At 41.0% G+C, this 27044-nt stretch overlaps 1 protein-coding gene across 1 annotated transcript in view; it reads left to right on the top strand.

Moving 5' to 3' along the window:
* qsox2 (quiescin Q6 sulfhydryl oxidase 2) overlaps window positions 1-27044 on the top strand; it is a 64275-nt gene that overhangs the window by 10626 nt on the left and 26605 nt on the right. The window contains exons 2-3 of the mRNA XM_038989347.1: window positions 17655-17755; window positions 17842-17890. Coding sequence (XP_038845275.1) covers window positions 17655-17755; window positions 17842-17890 — 150 coding nt within the window. The remainder of the gene's footprint in view (window positions 1-17654; window positions 17756-17841; window positions 17891-27044) is intronic.

The following is a 27044-nucleotide window of genomic DNA, read 5'->3' as shown; positions in this document are numbered from 1 at the left end:
TACTTTGAAAAATCTCAAATATAACAAATCATTTTGATTTGTTTAACACTTTTTTTTGGTTACGACATGATTCCATATGTGTTATTTCATACTTTTGATGTCTTCACTGTTATTTTACAGTTGTAGAAAATAGTAAAAATAAAGAAAAACCCTGGAATGAGTGTGTCAACTTTTGGCTAGTACTCTATATTTATTAAATTCCTTAAATGCAATAGTTCCTTGGCCATGTGCTCTAGTAGGGATGGGCATTTGACTTAGTTTTTTAAACTTTTCACAAACTTGCATGATCTTTTTATTTTTTTAATTAAATTTTGTTTTTACATTACTCAATTGAATAAATAGAGGTATTTTTAGAACAAGGCTGTAATTTAAAAAAAACTTATCTACACTTAACAAAAATATAAATGCAACATGTAAAGTCTTGGTAAAACATGTAAGGTGTTTGGCAGTAAGTCCAACCGGCCTCAGAACTGCAGACAGGTGGGGTTATGGTATAGGCAGGCATGAGCTACTGACAATGAACGCAATTGCATTTTATCAATTGCAATTTGAATGCACAGAGATACCGTGACAAGATCTTGAGGTCCATTATCGTACCATTCATCCGTCGCCATCGCCTCATGTTTCAGCATGATAATCCACGGCCCCATGTCACAAGGAACTGTACACAATTCCTGGAAGCTCAAAATGTCCCGGTTTTGCATATTCACCAGACATGTCACACATTGAGCACGTTTGGGATGCTCTGGAACAGCGTGTTCCAGTTCCCGCCAATATCCTGCATCTTCGCACAGCCATTGAAGAGGAATGGGACAACATTCCACAGGCCACAATCAACAGCCTGATCAACTCTATGTGAAGGAAATGTTGCGCTGCATGAGGCAAATGATGGTCACACAGATACTGACTGACTGACTGGATTTCTGATCCACGCCCCTACTTTTTTTTTTTTTTAAAGGTATCTGTGACCAACATATGCATATAACTAGAGGCTAGAGCTGACCTGGCTGTGGTAACTGCTAGTGTAGGTTATTCATTCATCTCAGTCGAGGTGATTAGACATTGGCTAACATTACTGTACATTTCAGTTACAATACGAGCTCAGCACTGCGAATAAACACTCGTTTTCTTCTGTTAAGTTAAACATCAGTCAACTAAAGAGTAGACAGTTTCTGATCTGCTTTCTTTTACAACTTGGTGAAGGAGCGCAATACATACAGTGTATTCGGACAACCTTGACTTTTTCCCACATTTTGTTATGATACAGACTTATTTTAAATTTGATTAAATAAAAATCTACACACAATACACCATAATGTCAAAGCAAAAACAGGTTTTTAGACATTTTTGCACATTTATAAAAAAATAAACATACTTTCTTGCCACTGTATGTGAACCCTTTAAAAATACCTGGATTTCTGCATAAATTGGTCATAATTTGATCTGATCATCTAGGTCAGAACAATAGTCTGCTTAAACTAATAACACACAAACAATTATACGTTTTCATGTCTTTATTGAACACACTGTGTAAACAGTCACAGTGCAGGGTGGGAAAAGTATGTGAACCCTTGGGTTTAATAACTGGTTGACCCTCCTTTGGCAGCAATAACGTTTTCTGTAGTTGCGGATCAGATCTGCACAACGGTCAGGTGGAATTTTGGACCATTCCCCTTTACAAAACTGTTTCAGTTCAGCAATATTCTTGGGATGTCTGGTGTGAACCGCTCTCTTGAGATCATGACACAGCATCTCAATCGGGTTGAGGTCAGGACACTTACTGGGCCACTCCAGAAGTCATATTTTCTTCAGTTGAAGCCATTCTGTTATTGATTTACTTCTGTGTTTTGGGTCGTTGTCCTGTTGCATCACCCAACTTCCGTTGAACTTCAATTGGCGGACAGATAGCCCAACATTCTCTTGCAAAATGTCTTGATAAACTTGAATTCATTTTTTCATCAATGATAGGGACTGGACAGTTTGCTGAGGCAGCAAAGCAAGCCCAAACCATGATGCTCCCTCCACCATACTTTACAGTTGGGAAGACGTTTTGATGTTGGTGTGCTGTGTCTTTTTTTCTCCACACATAGTGTAGTGTGTTCCTTCCAAACAACTCAACTGTAGTTTCATCTGTCCACAGAATATTTAGCTAGTAACGCTGTATAACATCCAGGTGCACGTTTGCGAACTTCAGATGTGTAGCAATGTTTTTTTGGACAGCAGTAGCTTCTTCTGTGGTGTCCTCCCATGAATACCATTCTTGTTTAGTGTTTTACGTATCGTAGACTCGTCAGAGATGTTAGCATGTTCCAGAGATTTCTGTAAATCTTGAGCTGACGAGAATTTTTCTTAACATCATTGAGCATTCTGCGCTGTGCTCTTGCAGTCATCTTTGCAGGACGGCCACTCCTAGGGAGAGTAGCAACAGTGCTGAACTTTCTCCATTTATAGACAATTTGTCTTGCCGTGGACTGATGAACATCAAGGCTTTTAGAGAGACTTTTGTAACCCTTTCCAGCATTATGCAAGTCAACAATTCTTAATCTTAGGTCTTCTGAGATCTCTTTAGTTCGAGGCATGGTTCACATCAGGCAATGCTTTGTGTAAATAGCAAACTCAAACTTGTGTGTTATTTATAGGGCAATCTCGAATCTCCAATCTCGTCTCAATGATTGTACTCCAGGTTAGCTGACTCCTGACTCCAATTAGTTTTTGGAGAAGTCATTAGCCTATGGGTTCACATACTTTTTCCAACCTACACTGTGAATTTTTAAATTATGTATTTAATATAGACAAGACAAATACAATAATTTGTGTGTTATTAGTTTAAGCACACTATGTTTGTCTATTGTTGTGACTTAGATGAAGATCAGATTACATTTTATGACCTATTTATGCAGATTTCCAGGTAATTCAAAAAGGTTCACATACTTTTTCTTGCCACTGTACCTTATTTCCATAAGTATTCAGACCCTTTTGCTATGAGTCTCAAAATTGAGCTCAGGTGCATCCTGTTTCCATTGATCATCCTTGATGTTTTTACAACTTGATTGGAGTCCAACTGGGGTAAATTCAATTGATTGGACATGATTTGGAAAGGCGCACACCTGTCTAAATAAAGTTCCACAATTGACAGTGCATGTCAGAGCAAAAGCCAAGCCATGAGGTCGAAGAAATTGTCAGTGGAGCTCAGAGACAGGATTATTTTGAGGCCCAGATATGGGGAAGGGTACCAAAAAATGTCTGCATCATTGAAGGTCCCCAAGAACAGTTGCCTCCATCATTCTTAAATGGAAGACGTTTGAAACCACCAAGACTCTTCCTAGAGCTGGCCGCCTGGCCAAACAAGGTTCGTCACAAACATTATTTACCACAGCCTCAAATATTGTAAACCCTGCCTGTTTGTACAATTTTGCCTTTTAAAGTCTGATTTTAAACTTAACCCTAACCTTAACCACACGGTTATTAACATTATGCTTAACCCGCCTAAACTTAAGTTAAGACCAAAAAGCACATTTTTATGATATACACAATTATGAAGTTGTGGTAACTAGTGGAAATCCTTAATTTGGCTTCAATGCGCTGATGAGTCTTTACATAGGAATTCATGGTATCACCAGATCGATGGCTTTTTCCATTCATATATACAGTCATTGGTTTCAATGCTTACATTTTCTTGGAAATGCTTTATCCTAGTAGTAGATGCAGGGTTGGGCCTACCTTTTTTTCTAAATCTCGTTTGTCCTCTGTGACCACCTAGCCAGTTCTTTCATTTTCCAGTAGTTTCCTTTTATTCTCTCCAACAAGTAGCAGTTTAGCTATAGTATTATGCTCATCACATCAGGAAGTATGAACCGGTTTTGCACATATTACTTATTTTAATCAGACGCACAAAAAAGACAATGTTTCGATCCAAGTTGGATCCTCGTCAGGTTTCGGTCCGAGTTGTATTTTCGTCAGGACGAGATGTCTTCTTTGTGCGTCTGATTAAATCACCATACCAGAGTTGCAGACATATTACTTTTTTATTTAAATGTTCATCTATCCTGCACCTGATAAATTGGATGTGCATATTTTTCATTTTTTCCTGTTATTCGCTCAGCACTAAGATGTATACAATAGACAAGATTGATAATGTTGGCCTAAATTCTCACTAAGAAGCATTCTGCCGAATTGCATGTTTTTTAGGGAGGCAGACTGAGTTCTTGAGAAGATGAGGAAGGATCACATCAGAGAGAGCTGTTTAATACATTATACCTCTCTTTGTTGGCACATGCTGTCGGCTGGCTAGCCCGTGAATGGCCGCCTACCAGCTGTTACTCTCTCAATGGGGGTCATTCAGGCTCATTGTTTTCTATTGACCCATGGGCTTGCATTTCTCCACATGAGCCGAGGCACATTAAGGATTGTAGGAAGATGGCGAATAGGAACAGCCCATGGACACCACTGGCTCCAGGCACAGCCTTTTATTTCCATACAGTGGGGGGGGGGGTGTAACCAACAGTTGTTTTGTATTGCCTTCAGGCACAATTTAAATAATCGATCTGTTGCTTTCTCCACCAACAATCTATTTTGCCTGTCCTTTAACTTTTTCCATTAGCGCCGGCCTGTCGGCTAATCAGCCGGTTACAGACTTTTTCAGCCAGGCTACTTTTTCCACTTCATCTTAACTAGGCTACTTTTCAATTTGCTAGTCCGTCGAGCCCTTTCCCACTCGAATGAACAATGTGCATATTACAGTGATCTATTGATAGTATAGGTGCCTGTCACTCACAAAGCAATTGATGACAGGGAAATTCAGTCTGCTGTCAGTCCCGCTTTCCGGTGTGCGCAGTGGTTGGTTGCGGTCAAATTTCGTTACACAGAGGGAGAGTGCATGATGCTTTTGAATTTGCACGTCCCATGTAATGTAAGTGGTAACAATGAGTCAAAATCCACTTAGCCTAATTATTGTTTTCTGGAAGATGTATTTATTTTCTTTCGCGTGTTTCACATAGCCAACCACGTAGAGTCGTGGCGCATAGGCTATTTACTGGGCCTTGATTGACAACTGAACAGCAAGTGTTGGCTAGTTTATAAAAGGTGTTGAACTGATGGAATAAAGTCGATCTTCTACATCCTTTTGCCATTCTAAAATTATGCAACGTGGATATATGTCCATGGTATTGCATTGGTACCAATGGTTTCCTTTCCTAGGATGTCAGGGCTTGGCAGACAGTGACGCTAAATTGTGTGTCAGTCAGTGTAGCCTACCATTTCAGATGGAACATGTTAGCCATCCTGATCAGCTTACCGGGCGTTTTTTATTTGCTTAAATCACTGAACACAACAGGTGCTTATTAGAGACAGGCTTCTATCTCCCTGACCGCACATCACTGAGGTGAGAGCCTTTAATTTGCCTCACTAATTTGCATAGGCTACTGGTAGGCTTAGGCTTTTTGTCGATTTGCTGCAGATAAATTCTAAAAACATTTTCTGAAGATGGTGAATCATCATAGGTAGTGGAGAGCCTCATTCTGGTCCAAATATCAGAATTAGGGCCCTTACGGAATCCAGGCATTAAAACGGAATTCAACAATATAAAATGTTTTATTGATCTTAGTAGGGAATCAACTAACTGTATTGAAAATTTATTAATTTGCCCAAGTTTATCATAAGATGAACAGAATATATTATTGATTCGTATTTCCTGCAACTTTCTGAAGAGGCAACAACTATGCCCCTGTCTGTGTGTGGTGCACGTCTACCACTTTGTATAGCCGTTAGTGATGCTAATGTAAACAGTTTCATTTAATTTATGTCTTCATATCGCAATCATGTGGTTAATCAAAATTATATTAATTAAATAAAAATGATACAAACCTAAAAAGCTACTCATGTTGCCATAACCAACTATATAAAAATAACCTACATAAAGCCAACAAATAAAAACATTGGATCCAGCCCAAAGCTTGTGCTGGAGAACTTGCAACATTGTATGAAACATTCTGGGCTCTGCAGTTTCCTGCACCAGTGAGCTCGGGACAGACACAACTATCGGCTATTTGCGCAAGGGATAAGAAGCGGCAGTGCTTGACTTGGGCAGGAGCTCACCAGAGCTGAGTACCAGCACTTCAAATGTTCTTCTGCGCTCTAAACAAAAGACAATGACTAAATTGACAACTTGTAAATGGAATGAAATTAACCAAAACTTGTTTCTCACAAGTGTAGCATAGGTTGTGCACTTTGCTAAAAGTGTGTCCACTCCGACAATGAGAGCGGGAAGGCTGGAATAATATTGATGCTGGTGCTTAAAGTTAGTGAGGGATATATGAGTCTCCATCTTCAGTGATTTTTGCAATTCGTTCCAGTCATTGGCAGCAGAGAACTGGAAGGAAAGGTGACCAAAGGCGGAATTTCTTTTTAGGGGTGACCAGTGAAATATACCTGCTGAAGCGTGTGCTACGAGTGGGTGCTGCTATGGTGACCAGTGAGCTGAGGTAAGGCGGGGCTTTACCTAGGAAAGACTTATAGATGACCTGGAGCCAGTGGGTTTGGCGACGAATATGAAGCGAGGGCCAGCCAACGAGAGAGTACAGGTCGCAGTGGTGGGTAGTATATGGGGCTTTGGTGACAAAATGGATGGCACTGTGATAGACTGCATCCAATTTGCTGAGTAGAGTGTTGGAGGCTATTTTGTAAATGACATCGCCGAAGTCGAGGATCGGCGGGATAGTCAGTTTCACGAGAGCATGAGTGAAGGATGCTTTGTTGCGAAATAGGAAGCCAATTCTAGATTTATTTTTGGATTGGAGATGCTTAATGTTAGTCTGGAAGGAGTTTACAGTCTAACCAGACACCTAGGTATTTGTAGTTGTCCACATATTCTAAATCAGAACTGTCCAGAGTAGTCATGCTGGTCGGGCGGGCAGGTGCGGGCAGTGATCGATTACGGAAGGCGAGTTGTATGGCATTGAAGCCCGTCTGGAGGTTAGTTAACAGTGTCCAAAGAAGGGCCAGAAGTATACAGAATGGTGTCGTCTGCGTAGAGGTGGTAACAAGTAACAAACATTATAGATTAGGAATTAAGGGTTAATGTGCTGGGACAGGCGCAAATTGATATACACTATTGATATACTGGGGAATTGATATACACTAACAATCAAACTCAAACAAACACAATGACGTTATGAAACAATGAATGTGCACAAATTGGCGGGAGAGAAGTGCATTGTGCATCTGGATGCATGGTCATTCTGACGTCTGTATTGGCCATGCAGCATTTACGGTAATATGGCCTCAGCAGAAGTCAGGGCAATTCATTTGCCTAGTTAAATAAAGGTTAAAAAATAAAACATTTGCATTTCTCGGAGCAGTGCAGAGCTGTTGTCAGGAAGTGAGATTGCGTTCATACAGGATGTACCGCCTCCACCTACCGTCAACCAATCATGTCAATGCGGAGCTATACAGAACCCTGCAGTACAGAGCTCAATTTTGCCTCCATGTCTCGAGGCTCTGCAATTGCGTAACTCTAATATTTATAATATGCATGTCAATCTCTCCTGGCTCAAAGCTATCTGTTTGAACTACTGCCTCAAAGTGGAGGAGAGATTGACTTCATCAATAGTTGTATTTCTGAGAGGCATTGACATGTTGAATACACCGAGCTGTCTGTTTGAACTACTGGCGCACAGCTCAGACATCGATGCATACCCCACAAGAAATGCCACAAGAGGTCTCTTCACAGTCACTAAGTCCAGAACAGACTATGGGAGGCGCACAGTACTACATAGATCATGACTACATGGAACTCTATTCCACATCAAGTAACTGATGCAAGCAGTAAAATTTGATTTAAAAAACGATACAAATACACCTTATGGAAAAGCGGGGACTGTGAAGCAACACAAACAGGCACTTAAACACACATGATAACATACGCACTATACACACGTACACATGCTTTTTGTATTGTAGATATGTGGTGGAGTAGGGGGCTGAGGGCACACAGCGTGTTGTGAAATCAGTGAATGTATTGTGATGTTTTTAAATGGTGTAATCTGCCTTAATTTTGCTGGACCCCAGGAAGAGTAGCTGCTGCCTTGGCACGAAAATGTTCAAACGTTACCTAACCTAGCATCATTGCGAATGTTAGCGAGCTAGGTGGCTAGCTAGTACTGACTGCTATGTTCAACATTTAACATAGCTAGCTAGACACAAACAGAACAATGCATAGAATGATCTGCATAAAAAGGCAACCAAGCAAGGTCTATTGGCTAACCCTTTGGTCTTTTTTAACTAACTAACGTTAGCTAGCTAGCAAGCTAACGTTAACAACAGTCACTGCCCAGAGACTGTTTCAACAAACAAAGCAAACACTTTTTACCTTAGATAATTCTTAACTTAACATAATAGCTAGTTAGTAGTGATGTTACGTTTGATACCGGAGCTCCGAGTCATGCATTAAAATCGTTAAGCATCTAACTTCTAAGCCGTGGGCCTTCTTCTTCGTGTGTCATATTGCTATCTGTCGCAGGTCGAAGTGCGAATTGCACATTTTGGTCACCCCAAAAAAACATAATAGGGAATGGGGAAAAACGTATTGAATTGCACCACCATCTAACCCACCACCCCATCCCACTACTTGGCCCTAAACGATCCTACACCTATTTTTACTATTTTCTACATTGTAGAATAATAGTGAAGACATCCTAACTATGAAATAATTCATGGAATTATTTAGTAACCAAAAAGTGTTAAACAAATCAAAATATAATATAGATTCTTCAAATAGCCACCCTTTGCCTTGATGATAGCTTTGCATACTCTTAGCATTCTCTCAACCAGCTTCATGAGGTAGTCACCTGGAATGCATTTTAATTAACGGGTGTGCCTTAAAGTTATTTGTGGAAATTCTTTCCTTCTTAATGCGTTTGAGCCAATCAGTTGTGTTGTGACAAAGTCCATAATTACTTTAAGACAAGTTCAGTCAATCCATGAAAATGTCAAGAACTTTGAAAGTTTCTTCAAGTGCAGTCGCAAAAACCATCAAGCACTATGACAACTGTCTCTCATGAGGACCGCCACAGGAATGGAAGACCTTGAGTTACCTCTGCTGCAGAGGATAAGTTCTTTCGCGTTATATTCATCTCAGATTGCAGCCCAAATAAATATTTCAGAGTTCAAGTAACAGACGCATCTCAACATCAACTGTTCAGACCAGGCCTTCAAGGTCGAATTTCTGCAAGAGTACACCAATATGAGGAAGAGACTTGCTTGTGCCAGGAAACATAAGCAATGGATATTAGACTGGTGGAAATCTGTCCAAATTGAGATTTTTGGTTCCATCCTCTGTGTCTTTGTGAGACGTGGAGTAGGTGAAAGGATGACATCTGCATGTGTGGTTCCCACCGTGAAGCATGGAGGAGGTGGTGTTATGGTGTGGGCGTGCTTTGCTGGTGACAATGATTTATTTAGAATTCAAGGCACACTTAACCAGCATGGCTACCACAGCATTCTGCAGCGATACGCAATCCCATCTTTTTTTTGCGCTTAGTCCCACTATCATTTGTTTTTCAGGACAATGACAGTGACCCAAAACACACCTCCAGGCTGTGTAAGGGCTATTTGACCAAGGAGAGTAATGGAGTGCTGCATCAGATGACCTGACCTCCACAATCACCCAACCTCAACCCAATTGAGATGGTTTGGGATGAGTTGGACCGCAGAATGAAGGAAAAGCAGCCAACAGGTGCTCAGCATATGTGGGAACTCCTTCAAGACTGTTGGAAAAGCATTCCTCATGAAGCTAGTTGAGAGAAAGCTTTGCACACTCTTGGCAATCATCAAGGCAAAGGGTGGCTACTTTGAAGAATCTCAAATATAAAATATATTTTGATTTGTTTAACACTTTGGTTATTACATAATTCCATATGTTTCATAGTTTTGATGTCTTCCCTATTATTTTTACAATATAGTAAATATAAAGAAACACCCTGGATTGAGTAGGTGTGTCCAAATGTTTGACTGGTACTGTATTTACAAACAAATATATATGGGGAATTGGAAATGATGCAGACAATTACATTGATGGAAGCTACACTCTATATGCAATATTAAAGCTGATCTACTGCCTAAACATTTTAAAAAAATCACTAACACCTACTCTAACAACTCCAACAAAAATAAAACTATGTATTAAAGTAGTGGCAGACCCTTGGCTGTGACCCCACTCTGCAATGTGGGATATGCAAAAAAACACCTTTTAAATACGGTAACTAACAAATGTCTAGAGCATAGCGTAACTGTCTTACCCTATCATAACCCAAAATATAAGATTTCATTACTCTGTTGTTTTCAACAGGAACATAAACCATGCATTAGGGCTGACCCCATTTAGTCGACTGGTCGATTGTTTGGTCAACCGAGATTCTTTTTTGTCGACCAGTGGCAAATAGATTTTTTTCCCCATGGCACACGAGGCACCTGTCTTTGCGCCTGTCTCAGTGGAATAATCCATTAAGACCGCGGGGATGCCACGGTCTAAGAAAAGTGTGGCTCAGCAGGACAAGGCACGACTCTCTCCAGATTGTGCGCTCTCCCGCTAATATTCATTGTTTCATAACTTCTTTGTGTGTGCATGGTTTGCTGTGTATCAATTCCCCATTTACTTATGTCACCAGCAGTAGCCTACATTTTACTGTTAATTCCCTTAATTTCTAATCTGCAATGTTTATTTGGTTACTGTAAGTTCTGTTAACGCATTCAAAATATTATTATTACAGTCGTTTACAATCATTTTCGGCGTGGACATATTGAAGAAATCACAACCTATGCTACACTTGTGAGAAACAAGTTTTTTTTTTTTAATTCATTCCATTTATGAGTTTTGTCAATTTATTCATCAACTTTAGTTTGAAATGCTCCTGTCAATGTTGAGTAAGGACACACACCTGATTACAAATATAGAAGTAGGACTAGTCTACCTGGCCTGCGTACAAATGTAGGCTTATAAATGTGCCCATTTGGGGATGTCTGATTTTAGTATTTCTGATTGTCTTAACTCACCACCGCTAAGGAGATGTGGAGCTTTTCAAAGTCATATTTTATTCACCTCAAACACCAAGTAAATAAAGTCTTTTTAGAATCAAAAGCATTTGAAAAGTGGATAACCACTTGGCAGGAAATGAAGGGAGAAATGTAATGTTCTTATCCAGTGGAAACTGGATAAAAAAATACATAAAATACCGTGTTACCTCTTATCCCTTGCACAAATAGCCTACAGCTGTGTCTGTTTAAAGCTTACTGGTGTGGATAACTCTTGAGGGCCCAGAATATTTTATACAATGTTGCAAGTTTGCTAGTGAGTTTCGGGCTGACACAGTTGATACAATGTTTCAACTTTGTTGCAGACAGACCATGCATATGTGATGCAATGTGATTTATATTTTCTACCTGCAGGCTGCAATGTTATTTGTTGGCTTTATGTAGGCTGTTTTTACATAGTTGGCAATAAAAGTTACTTTCGATTTATATAATTTTAATTGAGAGAAAATCATTGTCTGTGTTTAGAGATACAAAGACTATTATAAATAAATAAAATAAATCTGTTCCATGAAAATTTGCGTGTGAAAATCACAACTGGCACGCAGATCAGTAGAAATGGTAAGATAAATTGGCGCTCCAAATGGATAAGGTTGCCGACTGCTGGTGTAGCCTATTTCCTTTAACTTCGGGAGAATGGCAGATTCTGCGAAGGCCAGCAGCAGGAGGAGGGTCGGGAACAGTAATACATATTTTTTTCTTATGGTTAGGCTATCTTGATCTATCGCTCCTACTTGAGTCATTTGTATGTCTTTATTTAATCCAACAATGTGCTTAAAACATCAGACAAGTTCAATACATACAGTGCATCCGGGAAGTATTCACATCCCTTCACGTTTTCCACATTTTGTTACGTTACAGCCTTATTCTAAAATTGATTAAATAGGTTTTTTCCCCTCACCAATCTACACCCAATGCCCCATAATGACAAAGTAAAAACAGGTTTTTAGAAATAATTTGCGAATGTATCACATGTACGTAAGTATTCAGACCCTTTACTCAGCACTTTGTTGATTACAGCATCAAGTCTTCTTGGTTAGGACGCTACAAGCTTGGCCCACCTGAATTTGGGGAGTTTATCCCCCATTCTTCTCTGCAGATCCTCTCAAGCTCTGTCAGGTTGGATGGGGAACGTCGCTGTACAGCTATTTTCAGGTCTATCCAGAGATGTTCGATCTGGTTCAAGTCCGGGCTCTGGCTGGACTTGTCCCGAAGCCACTCCTGTGTTGTCTTGGCTGTGTGCTCTGGGTCATTGTCCTGTTGTAAGGTGAACCTTCGCCCCAGTCTGGCGTTCTGGGGAAGGTTTTCATCAAGGATCTCTCTGTACTTTGCTCTGTTAATCTTTCCCTTCATCCTGACTAGTCCCTGCTGCTGAAAAACATCCCCACCTGCTGCTGAAATTCATCCCCACAGCAAGATGCTACTTCATCTGGTTTCCTCCAGATGTGACACTTGGCATTCAGGCCAAAGAGTTCAATCTTCGTTTCATCAGACCAGAGAATCTTGTTTCTCCTGATCTGGGAGTCTTTTGGCAAACTCCAAGCAGGCTGTTATGTGCCTTTTTTACTGAGCAGTGGCTTCCATCTGGCCACTCTACCATAAAGGACTGATTGGTGGAGTGCTGCAGAGATGTTTGTCCTTCTGGAAGTTTATCCCATCTCCACAGAGGAATTCTGGAGCTCTGTCAGAGTGACCATCGGGTTCTTGGTCACCTCCCTAACCAAAGCCCTTCTCCCCCTGATTGCTCAGTTTGGCCGAGCGGCCAGCTCTAGGAAGAGTCTTGGTTGTGCCAAACTCATTACATTTAAGAATGATGGAGGCCACTGTGTTCTTGGGAACCTTCAATGCTGCAGACATTTTTTGGTACCCTTCCCCAGATCGGTGCCTCAACACAATCCTGTCTCGGAGCTCTACAGACAGTTCCTTCGACCTCATGGCTTGGCTTTTGCTCTGACATGCACTGTCATTTGTGGTACCCTATATAGACAGGTGTGTGCGGTTCCAAATCATGTCCAATCGATTGAATTTACCACAGGTGGACTCCCAAGTTGTAAAACAGGGGTGGGCAAACTGACATTCAGGGGAGGGACGCATTTTTAAAATCAATTTGCTGGGGCCTCCCGGGTCGCGCAACGGTCTAAGGTATTACATTGCAGTGCTTGAGGCGTCACTACAGACTCGGGTTCGATCCCAGCCTGAGTCACAGCTGGCTGTGACTGGGAGACGCATGAGGTGGCGCACAATTGGCCCAGCGACGTCCGGGTTAGGAAATGTTTTGGCAGGCCGAGATTTCCTTGTCCCATCGTGCTCCAGCGACTCCTGTGGTGGGCCGGGCGCATGCACGCTGACACGGTTGCCAGGTGTACTGTGTTTCCTCCGACACATTGGTGCAGCTGGCTTCCGCATTAAGCAAGCATTGTGTCAAGAAGTAGTGCGGGTCGTGTTTTCGGGGGACGCACGACTCTCGACCTTCGTCTCTCCCAAGTCCATACGGGAGTTGCAGCGACGGGACAAGACTGTAACTACCAATTTGGATACCACGAAATTGGGGAGAAAAAAGGGTTTACATTTTTTTTGTCTCGCGGGCCAGATTGAAGTGCCCGGCGGGCTTGATCCGGCTCACGGGCCGTACTTTGCCCCCCTTGTTGTAGAAACATCTCAAGGATAGGGAATGGAAACAGGATGCCCCTTAGCTCAATTTTGAGTCTCATAGCAAAGGTTCTGAATACTTATGTAAATAAGGTTTTTGTTTTTGTAAATACATATGCAAAACAAATCTACAAACCTGTTTTTGCTTTGTCATTATGGGGTATTGTTTGTAGATTGGAGTTGCTTATTGGTTGTCGGAAATAGTGGGGTGCCTGGCTGGCTGCTTTTCTTTTTCTATACAGCCCCAAAGTCCTTATTTATTGGAGGTAAGACTGACCTGTGAACGTTTGTTTTCTGTATCAGAATGTACAGTAGTGGCCAAAAGTTTTGAGAATGACATAGATATTAATTTTCACAAAGTCTGCTGCCTCAGTTTGTATGATGGCAATTTGCATATACTCCAGAATGTTATGAAGAGTGATCAGATGAATTGCAATTAATTGCAAAGTCCCTCTTTGCCATGCAAATGAAATAAATCCCCCCAAAAAACATTTCCACTGCATTTCAGCCCTGCCACAAAAGGACCAGCTGACATGTCAGTAATTCTCTCGTTAACCTGTCTAGGACCTCGCCAACAGCCAATGAAATTGCAGGGCGCCAAATTCAATCAACAGAAATCTCATAATAAAATTTTCTCAAACATACAAGTATTAGACACCATTTTAAAGATAAAATTCTCGTTAATCCAACCACAGTGTCCGATTTCAAAAGTTTTTCGGGCGAAAGCAGAACAAATCATTATGTTAGGTCAGCGACTAGTCACAGAAAGCATACAGCGATTTTCCAACCAAAGAGAGGAGTCACAAAAAGCAGAAATATTGATAAAATGAATCACTAACCTTTGATAATCTTCATCAGATGACACTCCTGGGACAACATGTTACACAATACATGTATGTTTTGTTCGATCAGTTCATATTTATATCCAAAAACATTTGGATATAAATAACATTTACATTTGGCTTTGCCTCAAACATCCCGTGAATTTGCACAGATCCACATCAAATCACAGAAATACTCATAATAAACATTGATAAAAGATACAAATGTTATTCACAGATTTAAAGATATACTTCTCCTTAATGCAACTGCTGTGTCAGATTTCAAAAAAACATTGCGGGAAAAGCAAAACATGCAATAATCTGAGTACGGCGCTCAGACGACAAATCAACCCAAAGAGATATCCGCCATGTTGGAGTCAACATAAGTCAGAAATAGCATTATAAATATTCACTTACCTTTGATCTTCATCAGAATGCACTCCCATGAATCCCAGTTCCACAAATGTTTGATTTGTTCGATAAAGTCCATCATTTATGTCCAAATGACTCATTTTGGGTTTGCACAATCTAAACTCACGACGCGCGGGCAGGTCCAGGCAAAAGTTCAGATGAAAAATCATATTACAGTCCGTAGAAACATGCCAAACGAAGTATAGAATCAATATTTAGGATGTTTTTAACATAAATCTTCAATAATGTTCCAACCGGAGAATTCCTTTGTCTTCAGAAAAGCAATGGAACAGAGCTTGCTCTCACGTGAACGAGTGTCATGAGCTCAAGGCATTCTGCCAGACCTCTGATTCATTCCCCTCTCATTCGGCCCCACTTCACAGTAGAAGCATCAAACAAGGTTCTAAAGACTGTTGACATCTAGTGGAAGCATTAGGAAGTGCAACATGACCACATATACACTGTGTATTCGATAGGCCAAGAGTTGAAAACCTACAAACCACAGATTTCCCACTTCCTGGTTGGATTTCTCTCAGGTTTTCTCTTGCCATATGGGTTATGTTATACTCAGACATCATTCAAACAGTTTTAAAAACTTCAAAGTGTTTTCTATCCAACTCTACTAATAATATGCATATATTCGCAACTGGGACTGAGTAGCAGGCAGTTTACTCTGGGCACGCTTTTCATCCAAACGTGAAAATGCTGCCCCCTATCCATAACAAGTTAACACAGGTGTGAGTGTTGACGAGGACAAGGCTGGAGATCACTCTGTCATGCTGATTAAGTTTGAATAACAGACTGGAAGCTTCAAAAGGAGGGTGGTGCTTGGAATCATTGTTCTTCCTCTGTCAATCATGGTTACCTGCAAGGAAACGCCGTCATCATTGCTTTGCACAAAAAGGGCTTCACAGGCAAGGATATTGCTGCCAGTAAGATTGCACCTAAATCAACCATTTATTGGATCATCAAGAACTTCAAGGAGAGCAGTTCAATTGTTGTGAAGACGGCTTCAGTGCGCTCAAGAAAGTCCAGCAAGCGCCAAGACCGTCTCCTAAAGTTGATTCAGCTGCGGGATCGGGGCATCACCAGTACAGAGCTTGCTCAGAAATGGCAGCAGGCAGGTGTGAGTGCATCTGCACGCACAGTGAGGCGAAGACTTTTGGAGGATGACCTGGTGTCAAGAAGCGCAGCAAAGAAGCCACTTCTCTCCAGGAAAAACATCAGGGACAGACTGATATTCTGTAAAAGGTACAGGGATTGGATTGCTGAGGACTGAGGTAAAGTAATTTTCTCTGAATCCCCTTTCCGATTGTTTGGGGCATCCGGAAAAAAGCTTGTCCGGAGAAGAAGAGGGGACCATCAGTCCTGTCATGCCAACAGTAAAGCATCCTGAGACCATTTGTGTGTGGGGTTGCTTCTCAGCCAAGGGAGTGGGCTCACTCACAATTTCGCCTAAGAACACAGCCATGAATAAAGAATGGTACCAACACATCCTCCGAGAGCAACTTCTCCCAACCATCCAGGAACAGTTTGGTGACGAACAATGCCTTTTTCAGCATGATGGAGCACCTTGCCATAAGGCAAAAGTGATAACTAAATGACTCGGGGAACAAAACATCGATATTTTGGGTCCATGGCCAGGAAACTCCCCAGACCTTAATCCCATTGAGAACTTGTGGTCAATCCTCAAGAGGCAGGTGGACAAACAAAAAAACACAAATTCTGACAAACTCCAAGCATTGATTATGCAAGAATGGGCTGCCATCAGTCAGGATTTGGCCCAGAAGTTAATTGACAGCATGCCAAGGCAGATTGCAGAGGTCTTGAAAAAGAAGGGTCAACACTGCAAATATTGACTCTTTGCATCAACTTCATGTAATTGTCAATAAAAGCCTTTGACACTTATGAAATGGTTGTAATTATACTTCAGTATTCCATAGTAACATCTGACAAAAATATCTAAAGACACTGAAGCAGCTAACTTTGGAAATTAACATTTGTCATTCTCAAAACTTTTGGCCACAACTGTACTTTTTGCCTTTTAGTTTCTCTAAATTCATTAAAGGTTTAATTAGGATTTGTACCACTGCCTTAAGGCATCCGCATGCTTCCCAGACAACAGTTCGGATGAGTTTGTGCATATATTTGGATATTTTGTGACGTTTTTGTTAATTCTTTACTTTGAGTTTTCCCGGCTGTTCGGGCAAACATGTTTTTTTCCCCTAGAGGCAAACCGAATTTCGGATCCGAAGTCTACGCCCCTTCGCCGGTGATAGGTCAACTGTAGGGATTCTTCAATAAAGTCTTTGTTGTATTCCAATGAGAGACGAATCATTTTCATGTACATTTTTTTCATTGACAAATACTGCACCAAACAGATTTTACATCTTAGATTTAAAATTGCACGTCTCTGCAAAAACGTAAAAAAAAAAAAAAGAAGATATTTATTGAGTTACTTTAGATTAATTCTGACTATTTTTGACGAAGTGTATACTGGACATGGCATCTCAAAATGGACAAACAGTACTATTGTCGCTTTCTTCTCGTTTTTCAAGTGAGGTCTTTTAAGGGAGTATGCGTGCACACTCGTTAGGCTAAGCCACAGCCGAACTGAAGCTTGCTGATGCCTTTACTTTGCCTTTGTCCCTGTAACAACAACTGACATCAATTTTCTCTCTCTTTTTACAGACTGGGAGCATGCCATACGGATTGGGGTCCTGGACTGTGCTCATGAGAATAACTTTGACATCTGCAAGGAGTTTGGCATTCACTTCTACCCCACCTTCAGAGTATGTGCCAGCCAATATTTGAATCATGTAGGCTACTAATAAGCCACTTGTTTTACAGTTCTGCCGCTTGTTCTTTTCTCCCTCAGTACTTTAAAGCACGTGGCCCCACATTTGATGTTGGAAAAACATACAGAGGTAAGATTTTGGTACTTGTAGATGCATTTGGGGATTGTTTTTGGAACAAAATAAGTAGTTTTGATTTGGATGCACTTAAATGTTCACAATATTGTTTGTCTGACAAGGCTTTGCAGTTTGTAAATTTTGTTCCATACTGCCAAATGTAGACAGACCCGTACCACCGCTGCATTCTAGAATAATATGTCCATCTCAAGACAGTTGTTTTCGTATTCGACATTCTCCTCAAGTTGTTTCCATAAAGACCTACTCTTCGGGCTGGGATTTATGCCCTAGGAGTTACCCTCTGCAGGTACCAGGCTGCTCAGGCTTACCTTCCGGGATTTACAATAAAGCTGTGACCGGTCGGAATACAACGGGACTACTGAATAAGTTCAGGCTTTCTAGGTCCGTATACTATAAATCTTCCCAAGATTTATGAATGAGTGGTAACAGGTGTAGGATCTGTGCCAACCTTGTTTTTGGTACCGGCTCTTGTTTCACTGATTCGCAATCTCTAGTTTGACTGTAAATTGCTTTGAACCCTGCTTGCAGCGCCAACTGTTTAGTTCTAAATAAACAGTAAAAAAACTCACAGACGCTTAATAAAGCTCAAACCAAGTTTATTCACCCACTGGGTGCACAAGACAAAGAACATATTCACATAAGTCCTGGTATTTAACCCTTTCTCCTATGCTGAGTCTCCTCCTACACATCTGAAAAGCCAATACATCTGTTGCTAGACAGAACCTGAGTGATATCTGTTCTTCCTCACTTCATCTGACCTGACCTCTGCCCAAATTCCTTACTCCTCCCCATAAGATCCCTGATGTCTAACAATAACATATTCTGACAGAATGTAAATGTTCTACATTCCCCTCTCTCCCTCAGTGACATGAATGAGAATATTTCATATTTTAAAGTTAATAAGTCTGAACCCATCAGCGCAAACCAGATGGGATGGTGTATCGCTGCAGAATGCTGTGGTAGTCATGCTGGTTAAGTGTACCTTGAATTCAAAATAAATCACAGACAGTGTCACCAGCAAAGCACCATCACACGTCTACCATGCTTCACGGTGGGAACCACACATGCAGAGGTCATCCGTTCACCTACTCTGCATCTCATAAAGACATGGCGGTTGGAATCTAAAATTTGGGCTCATTAGACCAAATTACAGATTTCCACCGGTCTAATGTCCATTGCTCGTGTTTCTTGGCCCAAGCAAGTCTCTTATTCTTATTGGTGTGCTTTAGTAGTGGTTTCTTTGCAGCAATTCGACCATGAAGGCCTGCTTCACGTAGTCTCCTCTGAACAATTGATGTTGTGTCTGTTACTTGAACTCTGTGAAGCATTTATGTCGCCTGCAATTTCTGAGGCTGGTAACTTTAATAAACGTATCCTCTACAGCAGAGTTAACTTCTTATGGCTGGGATCCCGTTAACGGGATCGATAATGACAACAGCCAGTGAAACTGCAGGGCGCCAAATTCAAAACAACAGAAATCTCATAATTAAAATTCCTCGGACATACAAGTATTTTACACCATTTTAAAGATAAACTTGTTGTTAATCCCACCACAGTGTCCGATTTCAAAAGGCTTCACGACAAACACAACATATCATTATGTTAGGTCAGCACCTATTCACAGAAAAACACAGCAATTTTTCCAGCCAAAGAGAGGAGTCACAAAAGCAGAAATAGAGAAAATTAATCACTAACCTTTGATATTCTTCATCAGATGACACTCATAGGACTTCATGTTACACAATACATGTATGTTTTGTTCGATAAAGTTCATATTTATATCCAAAAATCTTAGTTTACATTGACATGTTATGTTCAGTAATGTTTTGCCTCCAAAACATCCTGTGATTTTGCAGAGAGCCACATCAATTTACAGAAATACTCATAATTAACATTGATAAAAGATACAAGTATTATACATGGAACTTTAGATAAACCTCTCCTTAATGCAACCGCTGTGTCCGATTTCAAAAAAACTTTACGGAAAAAGTACACCATGCAATAATCTGAGTACAGCACTCGGAGACCAAACAAGCCATAAAGATATCCGCCATGTTGTGGAGTCAACAGATGTTAGAATAGCATTATAAATATTCACTTACCTTTGATGATCTTCATCAGAATGCACTCCCAGGAATCCCAGTTCCACAAATGTTTGATTTGTTCCATAAAGTCCATTTATGTCCAAATACCGCCTTTTTGTTCGCGCGTTCAGTACACAATCCAAACTCACGACGCGCGGGCAAGTCCATGCGAAAGTTCAGACAAAATTCCATTACAGTTCGTAGAAACATGTCAAACGCAGTATAGAATCAGTCTTTAGGATCTGGACCCTTACAAATCAGCCGGGCTAGATAATCTGGACCCTTTCTTTCTTAAACTATCTGCTGAAATTGTTGCCACCCCTATTACTAGCCTTTTCAACCTCTCTTTCGTGTCGTCTGAGATTCCCAAAGATAGGAAAGCAGCTGCGGTCATCCCCCTCTTCAAAGGGGGGGACACTCTTGACCTAAACAGCTACAGACCTATATCTATCCTACCCTGCCTTTCTAAGGTCTTCGAAAGCCAAGTCAACAAACAGATTACCGACCATTTCGAATCCCACCATACCTAAACAGCTACAGACGTATATCTATCCTACCCTGCCTTTCTAAGGTCTTCGAAAGCCAAGTCAACAAACAGATTACCGACCATTTCGAATCCCACCATGCAATCTGGTTTCAGAGCTGGTCATGGGTGCACCTCAGCCACGCTCAAGGTCATAAACGATATCTTAACCGCCATCGATAAGAAACAATACTGTGCAGCCGTATTCATTGACCTGGCCAAGGCGTTTGACTCTGTCAATCACCACATCCTCATCGGCAGACTCGACAGCCTTGGTTTCTCTAATGATTGCCTCCCCTGGTTCACCAACTACTTCTCTGATAGAGTTCAGTGTGTCAAATCGGAGGGTCTGTTGTCCGGGCCTCTGGCAGTCTCTATGGGGGTGCCACAGGGTTCAATTCTTGGACCGACTCTCTTCTCTGTATACATCAATGATGTCGCTCTTGCTGCTGGTGATTCTCTGATCCACCTCTACGCAGACGACACTATTCTGTATACTTCTGGCCCTTCTTTTGACACTGTGTTAACAACCCTCCAGGCGAGCTTCAATGCCATACAACTCTCCTTCCGTGGCCTCCAATTGCTCTTAAATACAAGTAAAACTAAATGCATGCTCTTCAACCGATCGCTGCCTGCACCTGCCCGCCTGTCCAACATCACTACTCTGGACGGCTCTGACTTAGAATATGTGGACAACTACAAATATCTAGGTGTCTGGTTAGACTGTAAACTCTCCTTCCAGACTCACATCAAACATCTCCAATCCAAAGTTGGAACGCAGGTCTAACTCTCTCACGTGAACACGTGTGGTCAGCTCATGGCACTCGGCCAGACCACTGACTCAAAGAGCCCTCATTCCCCCCTCCTTCACAGAAGCATCAAACATGGTTCTAAAGACTGACATCTAGTGGAAGCCTTAGGAAGTGCAATATGACAAATATCCCACTGTATATTTGACAGGGAATGAGTTAAAAAATGACACCTCAGATTTCCCAATTCCTGGTTGGATTTTTTCTCAGGTTTTTGCCTGCCATATGAGTTCTGTTATACTCACAGACATCATTCAAACAGTTTTAGAAACGTCAGCGTTTTCTATCCAAATCTACTAATAATATGCATATCTTAGCTTCTGGGCCTGAGTAGCAGGCAGTTTCCTCTGGGCACCTTATTCATCCAAGCTACTCAATACTGCCCCCAGCCAAAAGAAGTTAACTCTGGGTCTTCCTTTTCCTGTGGCGGTCCTCATGTGAGCCAGTTTCATCATAGCGCTTGATGGTTTTTGCAACTGCACTTGAAGAAACTTTCAAAGTTCTTGAAATTTCCCGGATTGACTGATCTTCATGTCTTAAAGTAATGATGGGCTGTCATTTCTCTTTGCTTATTTGAGCTGTTTTTGCCATAATATAGACTTGGTATTTTACCAAATAGGGCTATCTTCTGTATACCACCCCTACCTTGTTACACCACAACTGATTGACTCAAAAGCATTATGAAGGAAAGACATCCACAAATTAGCTTTTTAAGAAGGCACACCTGTTAATTGAATTGCATTCCAGGTGACTACCTCATGAAACTGGTTGAGAGAATGCCAAGAGTGTGCAAAGCTGTCATCAAGGCAAAGGGTGGCTACTTTGAAGAATCTCAAATATAAAAAATATTTTGAATTGTTAACTTCTTGAGCCTATGGGGGCGCCATTTCGACTTTGTAAAAATGAGTTCCCAAATTAAACTGCCTCGTACTCAATTCTTGCTCGTACAATATGCATATTATTATTACTATTGGATAGAAAACACTCTCTAGTTTCTAAAACCGTTTGAATTATTTCTCTGAGTGAAACAGAACTCATTCTGCAGCACATTTCCTGTCAGGGAGTGAGATTTCAGAAATCGAGGTCCCTGTTCTGAGGTCAGTTTATAAGTCCCCATGTAAGCCATCGGGCTACATGCACTGCATACGTCTTCCTCTAGATGTCAGTAAGCGGGGAGAATTTGAATGGAGTGGATTGCGCAATCTGGGACCTTATATAAGACCCTGGAACGGAAGTACCGTCCTTTTCAACGGTGCGCCTGGCGCAAGAAGACATCACAATGGCGTCCTGCAAACGCTTTCGTTTTAGTAGTTCTATATCTCCGGTCATGTTTTTATTCGTTATAGGTGTTAAAGACATCATAAGGTAGTTAATTTAAACCGACTTATAGCAGTTTATAGCAGTTTATTGCGATTTTCTGGATTTCTTTGTCATGCGCTTTCACGAGTTGGACACCTCTCCAGTGGGTGGCTATCGTTAGCTGCTATTTCGACAGGAGAAGAGGACATCTTTCAACCCAAAGACGATTGTTCTGGAGAAAGGACACCTTGCCCCAGATTCTGATGGAAGCTAATAGTAAGCAGTCTTTATGCTGTTAATTCGTACTTATGTTGACAAATGTCAAATAATAATTCCGCCATGAATTTCGGTGCGTCTCGCTTTAGCGCACGCTGTATGCTTGAAGTAACGTTAATTTTAAAAATGTAACCCAGCGATTGCATTAAGAACTAATTTGTCTTTCAATTGCTGTCCAACCTGTATTTTTTTAGTCAAGTTTATGAATAGTTTTCGATTAGAATAGGTGCCTCCAAGATGGCGCCGGACAGATTGCTTGACGTTTTGGCCACTAATCACATTGTATAACCACGATTTGTGCCGCTAAATATGCACATTTTCGAACAAACTCTATATGCATTGTGTAATATGATGTTATAGGACTGTCATCTGAAGAATTCTGAGAAGGTTAGTGAAAAAATTAATATATTTTGGTGGGTTATACGTTATCGCTATTTTTGCCTTGAATCAATGCTGTTGTGATGTTTGCTATTGTGGTAAGCTAATATAACGCTATATTGTGTTTTCTCTGTAAAACACTTAGAAAATCTGAAATATTGGCTGGATTCACAAGATCTGTGTCTCATCTGCTGTACGCTGTGTATTTTTAAGAAATGTTTTATGATGAGTAATTAGGTAATACACGATGGTCTCTGTAGTTATTCTAGTCGCTTTGGTGAGAGTTGTGATGGTGGCTGCAATGGTAAACTATGATTTATACCTGAAATATGCACATTTTTCTAACAAAACATGCTATACAATAAATATGTTATCAGACTGTCATCTGAAAATCTGAAATCTGAAATGTTTTCTTGGTTAGTGGCTATTTATATCTTTATTTGGTCGAATTTGTGATAGCTACTGATGGAGTAAAAAAATGGTGGAGTAAAAAAGTGGTGTCTTTTGCTAACGTGGTTAGCTAATAGATTTACATATTGTGTCTTCCCTGTAAAACATTTTAAAAATCAGAAATGATGGCTGGATTCACAAGATATGTATCTTTCATTTGGTGTCTTGGACTTGTGATTTCATGAACATTTTATTATATGATATCCCTGTGGCTTTAGGCTAGGCTATGCTAGTCAGCTTTTTTGATGGGGGGGGATCCCGGATCCGGGTTTGGAAGGTGTTAGAGGTTAAAGCCTTTTCCTACTTGATTCCTTATGTTTTATTTCAAGGGGTTGATGTCTTCACTGTTACTCTACATTGTAGAAAATAGTAAAAATAAAGAAAAACCCTTGAATGCGTAGGTGTGTCCAAACCTTTGACTGCTACTGTACATAAAGAAAAATATTCTCACTTGTGTGACTCTCATAAAGGCAGCGTGTCTTTCGCACAGTACTTCTCATTTCCCACTCTGGGATAATGTGATGGGCTTTCACTGTTAAAGTAACTCTCTGTATCCCTGGAGGTCCATCCATCTGTAGTAAGCGCAACACAGGGTGCATTGGCCAATTTAATTGTCAACTTCAGCTTTAGCTTGCTTATATAAACAACCTGTTTGCTGAAATGGGTGCAAGAGGGCGACGTTTGTAACGTGGCTCGAGCACTTTCGCGAGGTGCTGAAATCCCCTTTTTTTTCTCCACCGAGAATTGCCGCATAAACTTTTATTTTTATTTCACCTTTATTTAGCCAGGTAGGCTAGTTGAGAACAAGTTCTCATTTGCAACTGCGACCTGGCCAAGATAAAGCATAGCAATTCGACACATACAACAACACAGAGTTACACATGGAATAAACAAGACATACAGTCAATAATACAGTAGAAAAAAAGAAAACGAAAGTCTATATACAGTGAGTGCAAATGAGGTAAAATAAGGGAGTTAAGGCAATTAATAGGCCATGGTGGCGAAGTATTTACAATATAGCAATTAAACACTGGAATGGTAGATGTGCAGAAGATGAATGTGCAAGTAGAGATACTGGGGTGCAAAGGAGCAAAACAAATAAATAAATACAGTATGGGGATGAGGTAGATGGATGGGCTGTTTACAGATAGGCTATGTACAGGTGCAGTAAGCTGCTCAAAGCTAGTGAGGGAGATGTGAGTCTCCAGCTTCAGTGATTTTTGCAGTGGAGAACTGGAAGCAAAGGCGAGCAAAGGCGGAATGGAGCGCGTGCTATGAGTGGGTGCTGCTATGGTGACCAGTGAGCTGAGATAAGGCTGGGCTTTACCTAGCAGAGACTTGTAGATAACTTGTAGCCAGTGGGTTTGGCGACGAGTATGAAGCGAGGGCCAACCAACGAGAGCATACAGGTCGCAGTGGTGGGTAGTGTATTGGGCTTTGTTGACAAAACGGATGGCACTGTGATAGACTACATCCAGTTTGCTGAGTAGAGTGTTGGTGGTTATTTTATAGATGACATCGCCGAAGTCAAGGATCGTTAGGATGGTCAGTTTTACGAGGGTATGTTTGGCAGCATGAGTGAAGGATGCTTTGTTGCGATATAGGAAGCCGATTCTAGATTTAATTTTGGATTGGAGATACTTAATGTGAGTATGGAAGGAGAGTTTACAGTCTAACCAGATGCCTAGGTATTTGTAGTTGTCCACGCATTCTAAGTCCGAGCCGTCGGTAATCTGTTTGTTAACTTGGCTTTTGAAGACCTTAAAGACAGGGTAAGATAGATTTAGGCATGTAGCAGTTTGGGTCTAGTGTCACCCCCTTTGAAGATGGGGATAACCGCAGCAGCTTTCCAATCTTTGGGAATCTCAGACGATACGAAAGAGAGGTTGAACAGGCTAGTAATAGGGGTTGCAACAATTTCGGGCAGATAATTTTAGAAAGAGAGGGTCCAGATTGTCTAGCCCGGCTGATTTGTAGGGGTCCAGGTTTTGCAGCTCTTTCAGAACATCAGCTATTTGGGTGAAGGAGAAATGGTGGGGGCTCTGGCGGGTTGCTGTGGAGGGTGCCGGGCAGTTGACCCGGGGTAGGGGTAGCCAGGTGGAAAGCATAGCCAGCCGTAGAGAAATGCTTATTGAAATTCTCAATTATCGCGGATTTATCGGTGGTAACAGTGTTTCCTAGCCTCAGAGCAGTGGGCAGCTGGGAGGAGGTGCTCTTATTCTCCATGGACTTTACAGTGTCCCAGAACTTTTTTGAGTTAGAGCTACAGGATGCAAAAAAAAGCTGGCCTTAGCTTTCCTAACTGCCTGTGTATATTTGTTCCTAACTTCCCTGAAAAGTTGCATATCACGGGGGCTATTCGATGCTAATGCAGAACGCCACAGGATGTTTTTGTGCTGGTCAAGGGCAGACAGGTCTGGAGTTAACTTCTACTTGCACACAATCCCGGATCCGGGAGCACCCCCATCAGTAAAAAAGCTGACTAGCATAGCCTAGCAGAGCGTCACAAGTAAATACTAGCATCTAAATATCATTAAATCACAAGTCCAAGACACCAGATGAAAGATACACATCTTGTGAATCCAGCCATCATTTCTGATTTTTAAAATGTTTTACAGGGAAGACACAATATGTAAATCTGTTAGCTAACCACGATAGCAAAAGACACAACTTTTTTTTCTCCACCATTTTTTTCCTGCATAGGTAGCTATCACAATTTCGACCAAATAAAGATATAAATAGTCACTAACCAAGAAACAACTTCATCAGATGACAGTCTGATAACATATTTATTGTATAGCATATGTTTTGTTAGAAAAATGTGCATATTTCAGGTATAAATCATAGTTTACCATTGCAGCCACCATCACAACTCTCACCAAAGCAACTAGAATAACTACAGAGACCAACGTGAATTACCTAAATACTCATCATAAAACATTTATGAAAAATACACAGCGTACAGCAAATGAAAGACAAAGATCTTGTGAATCCAGACAATATTTCAGATTTTAAGTGTTTTACAGCGAAAACACAATATAGCATTATATTAGCTTACTACAATAGCCAACCACACAACAGCATTGATTCAAGCCAACAATAGCGATAACGAATAAACCAGCAAAAGATTAATTTTTTCACTAACCTTCTCAAACTTCTTCAGATGACAGTCCTATAACATCATATTACACAATACATATAGAGTTTGTTCGAAAATGTGCATATTTAGCGGCACAAATCGTGGTTATACAATGAGAATAGTAGCCAAGCTGCCAACAATATGTCGGGAGAAATCTTGGGAGAGGCACCTAATCTTATCAGTAACTAAT

Source organism: Salvelinus namaycush, chromosome 1 (genome assembly GCF_016432855.1).
Source record: "Salvelinus namaycush isolate Seneca chromosome 1, SaNama_1.0, whole genome shotgun sequence".
Taxonomy (NCBI): domain Eukaryota; kingdom Metazoa; phylum Chordata; class Actinopteri; order Salmoniformes; family Salmonidae; genus Salvelinus; species Salvelinus namaycush.
Note: the sequence above shows the minus strand (reverse complement) of the source record. Positions and strands in the feature narration are given on the sequence as shown.